The 7,068-nt window shown below is 34.1% G+C and overlaps 1 protein-coding gene across 1 annotated transcript; it reads left to right on the top strand.

The window, feature by feature from the left end:
• The first annotated feature begins 2,181 nt into the window (after nt 1-2,181).
• Nucleotides 2,182-6,175, top strand: LOC114315500 (TPR repeat-containing thioredoxin TTL1). The gene is made up of 7 exons (XM_028262115.2): nt 2,182-3,405; nt 3,954-4,149; nt 4,264-4,436; nt 4,613-4,943; nt 5,080-5,284; nt 5,374-5,474; nt 5,627-6,175. The coding sequence occupies exons 1-7, from the start codon at nt 2,498-2,500 to the stop codon at nt 5,777-5,779; spliced, it is 2,067 nt and encodes a 688-aa protein (XP_028117916.2). The 5' UTR covers nt 2,182-2,497; the 3' UTR covers nt 5,780-6,175.
• The last annotated feature ends 893 nt before the right edge of the window (nt 6,176-7,068 follow it).

Below are 7,068 nucleotides of genomic sequence, written 5' to 3'. Positions count from 1 at the left end.
GATTCATAGTAACATGTTACTCTAGTAATATTATCCAAGAAAAAAAATAAAATTTTACTTTATTCTTACTCAATTATGCGCCTCCTTCTTAGTAGGTTTATGAAGTAAAATAGATTAGGTTGCCCTTTCACCAAACAAGGGTCTAATAAAAGGGTTTTGATTTTAATAAAAAAAATGCTAGCTAAAATACAAAAGTAAATTTTTAGTTATAATTTGATTCAAATTTACTAAATCTAATGTGGATGCTCTTGCAAAGGCTAAGAACCTATTTGGTATTGGTTTTATTTAAAAAAATTTGTTTATACTTACAAAAGTCTTATAACTTTAAAACATTTTTGAATCTGTTTACAATTTTTGAAAAAATAAATTTTTTTTTCATAAAAAATAAGCATAAATGTATTTAATAATTTTTGTAAGCAAAATATAACAGATGTAAACATTATCGAACTACACCTAACAATTTTCAGAAGTTTAGAAAACAATTTAAAAACAAAAATCTTACTAAAAAAATGTGACAGACTTTTGTCTCGGTTGTGTGGTAGAGATTAAAATGGTGTTACGTTGATCGTGTATGGAAAAAAAATCTAAATCACAAATTGATAATTCTGGATAAAAATGTTGGATTTGTGGTATTCAACAAATCTATAAATATCTTCTACAAAAAAGTGTATTTAAATTTTTTTTTTAAAAAATCAAAAATAGTTTTCAAAAACGTGATTTCTGTATTAGTTTTCATTGTTTTAAGTTTTCAAAACAGCGAATGAAAAACAAATATGTTTCGGATGCGCGGATGAAAGATAAAAAATTTAGACAATTAATTACAAAAGAGAAAGAACTGTGTCCTCTTCGTAATCTGAGAAGTCCCTCTTTCATGACTTCGTAAATACAAATGAACATACTACTGTTTTGAATTAAAAACAAAAATTTACATAAAATCTTCTCCAAATCAAATGTACCAATTAAACAGGATTGAAAAACGTTGTGACTCTTTCAAACATGTAGTAATGTATAGTCTTTTTTTGTTATTAATTAATGGCATATTCGTAGCTTCCAACACGTGATAAATAAAAAATTCACTTAAATAAAAAAATCCAGAGGTGATTCGAAGTCCAACATTCGTTTGGCATTTTTTCTATTTTTTTTTTTCACTTAAAAATGCACAAAATAGTATTGTATTCATCTTTGTAGAGTAGACCCCATCTAAAATAAATGTTGTGTTATTAGTACTGTATTTTATGCACAAAAATAATATTCAAACAGAATTTTTACACAAAATTTAGAATAAAAATACTATGGCAATGATATTCTTATAATTATGAACTAAAATAACAAATATTTTGACTTCTAACAAATATATATAAATGAGACATCGGTATAAATTTTTTAGAATTAATTACAAAAAAAAACCTTCAAGGTTTCACACATTTTTCACTTTAAATCTTGATGTTTCAATTTCGACAAATTAAACTATGGAGTTCCATCTATATTTCAATTTACTCCCTCCATCCATCTCTATCTGTGTAAGGTAACAGAGGGGGTTTGAAGTAAAAAGTACGTGAAATCTTAGGGTTTATTTTGTAATTAATCATTTTTTATTTTTAGTATTTTAATTTTAAAAAATGGTTAATTACACAAAAAAATCTAAAGCTTCATGTATTTTTCACTTTAAACCCTAGTATTTTTCATTTTAAACCATCTCCGTTACCTTGCACAGGCGGAGATAAACGGAGTGGGCAAATTGAAGCATGGATGGAACTCTAGGATTTAATTTATCAAAATTAAAACACTAGAATTTAAAGTAAAAAATGCGTGAAACCTTAGAGTTTTTTTTTTTTTTTTTTTTTGTAATTAACCCAATTCTTTATATTTTGTTTGTATAACAATTACCCTTAGGACTTGGAGCATGGTTCATCCACATTATCATGTATGAATTTTTTTTATTGATTGGAAAGAAATGGCCGGAGGCCCATTGTTTACTTGAGCACAAGGCATTAGGTTTTTACTTTGCACTAATCTTTCTTTTTCTTCAAAACTTATCACCTAAACAATTTTAGCCATTGAATAAGCTTGCCCATTAATCAAGAAAAAGAAAATAAAAAACTCCTTCACCTAATGGCTGTTGCTGGGTATTTTAAATATTTTAATTTGAACAACTCTTTCCCTCTTTTAATATTTGCCACATTCTCTCTAATTGGACTTTCATCTCTAAAATTTTCCAAAGAAATAAAGTTGGTTCCTTGGCCTGCACTCCAAATAGGGCCTTAAATGTATAAATACACGCCTCCGCTGAAACAACCCTGCCATGTTACATCCTTCTCATACAAGCCTGCTCTTGATATTCTTTTATTCATTTATTGGTATTAAATTTTCTTCTCCAGGCGCATATATTCTTTCAAGTTCAGTCTTTATAAAGCACATAATAGCTAGCATTTTGTAGTATCAACATTTTCAATTTTTTGGTCTGGAGAGAGAGAGAGAGAGAGAGAGAGAGAGATTCATGGCAGAAACAGTGAAATATGCTGCAGATAATGAACTGGGTTGTGGTTTCATGAGTTCAATTTTCCGACATCGAAGCTTTGGGCCGCGAAAAACACCCAGAAAATCTCTTCCAACTAACGGAAACAACAATTCAATCAAGTCTCCAAACACCCATAATGTCAACAGGCTGCGAAGTGGCTCCGGTGAGACAACACTTCCTGTCCCTGCTAAATCTGCACCAAAAGGCAATGAAAACCCGAGAAAGAATCCAAATTCCACCAGTTCAAGGCCTTCAGAAACTAAATATCAACCAAAAGTCGAAGAAAAACCGATAAAGAATCCAAATGCCATCAGTTCAAATCCTTCAGACGCCACGAGAAGCTCGACATCATCATCAAACAGTTCAGGCCTAAGGCAGGCTTCAACTATCACCTCCGGCGAGCTGAGCCTGACGATCAGGGAGCACCACCGACTGTCCAATTCAAGCGGAACACTTCACAGAGCCTCTTCGGGCAACATTCTGAAGCAGCCGGGGACCAAAACTGTTTCATTAACAGACAATCTTAATAATAAGGCTCTGGATTTTCATCCTAGGACTGTGATCACAGGCAACATTGTGAGGAGGACAGGTGCTGAAAGCCCACAATTTCGCAATATTTTGGGGGGAATGATGAATAGATTAGACCCTGAAGTGTTGAAGTCTCTGGGAAATGACAGGTACAAAGAGGGTAGATTTGAAGAGGCTTTGGGTTTGTACAATCAGGCAATTTCTATTGATCCAAACAGGGCATCATATCATAGCAACAAAAGTGCTGCTTTGATTGGTTTGGGGCGTTTGGTAGAGGCAGTGTTTGAGTGCAGAGAGGCTATTCGGATTCAGCCTTGTTATCACAGAGCTCATCATCGGCTCGCGACACTGTATCTCAGGTATCTAATTTAATCTAATGAATTGAAAGAGGGTTTATTTATTATTATTATTTGAAAACAATCCACTTTTAATGAAACATCAAAATATTGTTCATAAACTTTTTAAAACTATTTTGCAGAAAAAAGTGGTATGAAATTATGGCTTTTTATTTAGTTATTAATTTTTATTTTTCTTTTCGAAAACACCAAAAAAGAGAAAGGAAAACCAAAGTGACACCAAACAGTGCTACTTGGCGAAACCTGTTTGGTTGTGTTTTGGTTTTGTATTTTCTGTTTGCATTTTCAAAAAATAGTAAAAAATTATTTGGCGAGCTGTTTTTGAAAACTGTTTTTGATAGAATTTTTTTAAAACAACTCACTTTTTAAAAAAGATCATATAGTTTTTGAATTTTTGAAAACTATTTTCACACTGCATTTTTTGAAATTTTGGTTATTTTGTTGCAAAAACACACAAAAAAAGAGGGATAAAAGGGGTGTTTTTGAGAAAAAGTTTCGCCAAAACAGTTTTCAGAAACATGATGTATGACTATGTTTATTGTGTCGCATAGATTGGGAGAAGCAGAGAAAGCATTGCATCACTACAAACAATCAGGCCTTAAGGCCGACAACAACGACATTGCCAAAGCTGAAGCTATTAAAAAACATGTCACCGCGTGCACCAAAGCCATAGAGCTAAAAGATTGGAACTTATTGCTAAAGGAGAGCCAGTCTGCAATTTTTTCCGGTGCTGATTCAGCTCCACAGGTTGACTACCTCTCTCCACACCCCCTTCTTTTCCATGTCAACACGGAAACTTATTAATTAGCAGTCTTGCCATACTTAGTCTCCTCATTGCCGGTTAACTTTTTTTTCTTGAAGATCTTTGCTATGCAAGTTGAAGCACTATTGAAGCTCCATAGGCACCACGACGCGTACAACACATTTCAGAAAGGACCTTGTTTTGATATTGATTCTTGTACTCAGTTCTTTGGCCCATCGTGCAGTGCTTATCTGCTATCAATTCGAGCACAGGTCTACATAGTTGATGGCAGGTGAGTAAAATTGAAAAAGTTTTAATGTTTGTTACAATGTAATGTTGAAGCGTCATACTTGGGACTGTTTTACGTGGCCTAGTCTCACTTGTTTGGTGCGTATAACACTTGCGATTTGAAGATTTACAATATTTATAATGAAATGTCCTAAAATTCCAAATCTTGAAATGTCCTAGGTTTGAGGATGCACTGTCTGTTGCTCAGTGGGCAGCTCGACTAGACTCAAGTAATGAGGTAAATGCAGTTGTGAAGAGGGCTCGGGCTGTGGTGTTGGCTCGTTCAAATGGTAACCAGCTTTTCAAGGAGATGAAATTCTCAGAGGCCTGTTTTGCATATAGCGAAGGACTAGAATACGATTCACACAACTCAATTTTGCTCTGCAACCGAGCAGCTTGTCGATCTAAGTTAGGCCAATTTGAAAAAGCAGCAGAAGATTGCACTGCAGCCCTTAATGTCAAGCCTTCTTACAGCAAGGCCAGACTGAGAAGAGCCAACTGCAATGCCAAGGCGAGACTCCCTTTGTTTCCATATTGAAGTCTAATCATTTAGATTTTCTAACAACATTTTGCTTTACATGTTTTCTGTTTGCAAATTGGTTTTATACCCACAATTTGTAAAGTTGACTGTTGGTTTGTTTGGTCAGCTGGAAAGATGGGAGGCTGTAATTCAAGATTATGAGACGCTGCTACGAGAAACTCCAGGAGATGAGGAGGTGGGGAAGGCCTTGTTTGAAGCCCGAGTTCAGATCAAAGAACAACATGGTGAAGACACAAAGGAAATGAAGTTTGGGTCTAATTTGGTATTCATCTCTAGCAACGAGCGATTCAGACACTTCGTAACCGCGCCTGGTAATTCATAAATTTCCTTTCCTTTTAGTTCTTTTTGCTTTTGTAGGATTTCTGAAAAATTGAACAAATTCAATTTTCCTAAATGACAGGGATGTCAGTGGTGCTTTTCTGCAATAAAACATGCCACAAGCAAGTGTTACAGCTCATGGAACAAGTCTGCAAAGGCTTCCCATCCATCAACTTCCTCAAGGTTTGTCACTTTCGAACAAAAACTAGAAATAAAAAGATCAAAAGCAAAAATGAGTTAATTTGATGCGAAAAATTTTCAATGTAGAATAAATCATTGGTGGCCATCATTGAATTGATCTAGCTAACAATATCTATATGTGTTGGTAAATTCAGGTGGAAATCGAAGATCATCCCTACCTAGCAAAGTCAGAGAATGTGAGCTCCATTCCATCTTTCAAGATTTACAAGAATGGATCAAAAATAAAAGAAATTCCTGGAGACAACCGTGAGTTGTTGGAAAGCTCAGTGAAATTGTATAGCAGCTAAATCAAAATAAAAACAATACCAACGATGAGGATTTACGCGTGCATAAAAAGAGATCACAATTTGTTTTTCTTCCAAGAAGATAGCTCACCCGGGGAAAATTGGAAAGGTAAAAGAAAAAAAAAAGGGTGAATTTGTGTCTCCATTTCTCTGGCTTGTGACAAAGTTTGACAATGAAATTAGAAGAGACTTGGTTTTGTTTTGATTGAAGAATATATGCAGTGCTTTGCTTAGACAAAAAGTTGCAAAAGAACTAGTGGATTGTTTATTATAAGAGAAAATTACTCAAGAAGGTTGGTTAGATGAAGTCTAATCATACTTCTTGGTGTAGGCATGGGACGGTGGTTTGGTGTGGATTAATTTTGAAAGAGAATTATACTTATTCTGGTTATGGTAGAAGATTCCCCTCTCTCTCTGTACTATCATAATGAAATTCTCTTTAGTTTGATACTAACCATCATTATATGAGTCAAAATATGCCCAAATACAAATACTGGGTTGGGCCTATCAATCACAAAGTCAACAGTTAATAAGCCTAATCCGAGCCTAATTCGAAATAAACCCAAACCTCTAATCTCTCACATCTGAGAGGCTGCTTACAATTTGATGATTTCTCACCAATTAATATAACCCTATAATAAGATGACTAATGATTAGAAGAGATTCAACAATCTAATTGTTGGCTTATAAACTTAACAATCAACTATATGACCACCTCTCACTCATTCTTTTCCCAAATGCAAATAAGCTACTGTAGCTTGACTTCCGTACTCCTTTCGAATACGACTAGCCCTACAGTTCGGACATCTGTGATTCTGAATTTGATTCCACAAATGCAATGTCAAATAGATAAACACAATTGAGTCCAAATCCAACAATTTTTTTGAAAAATTGATTTTGAATCAAAATGTTAAAAATTGGCTGATTTGCCAGATATAGAGTCGCTACCTAAATATTTTTAAAAATTTAGGAAATCCGAGACTCGTGCCAAAAGCCACGTGTCTGTCATCACCAAGATTGTCTCGACTCGGGAACTTAGATATTAGAGGGGAAGGTCATAAGTTGAGCACCCTACTCGCCCGATCAAAGATCGGTCTCTACTAATCATGATATGAATCTTATTTATATTATATACTCTCGTTCCGATTTATTAGGCTAACTTATTACATGTTGCACACAAGTATAGACTAATTGGCAAAAATTAGAATACTTTGATGTTTGTTTTGAAAAATAAAGGTTTGAATACATATCACTTAAAAAAAAGTAGGCTCATATGTACATTCATCAACTTA

Source organism: Camellia sinensis, chromosome 3 (assembly GCF_055761805.1).
Source record: "Camellia sinensis isolate YWXY chromosome 3, ASM5576180v1, whole genome shotgun sequence".
Lineage (NCBI taxonomy): Eukaryota > Viridiplantae > Streptophyta > Magnoliopsida > Ericales > Theaceae > Camellia > Camellia sinensis.
The sequence above is the reverse complement of the archived record's forward strand: the minus strand, read 5'-3'. Positions and strand labels throughout refer to the sequence as shown.

Coding starts and splice junctions, on each gene's coding strand:
- LOC114315500 (XM_028262115.2), top strand. CDS start 2,498: ATGGCAGAAACAGTGAAATATGCTGCAGATAATGAACTGGGTTGTGGT. Junction 5,285..5,373: donor ACACTTCGTAACCGCGCCTG/GTAATTCATAAA, acceptor CCTAAATGACAG/GGATGTCAGTGGTGCTTTTC. Junction 5,475..5,626: donor CATCCATCAACTTCCTCAAG/GTTTGTCACTTT, acceptor TGGTAAATTCAG/GTGGAAATCGAAGATCATCC.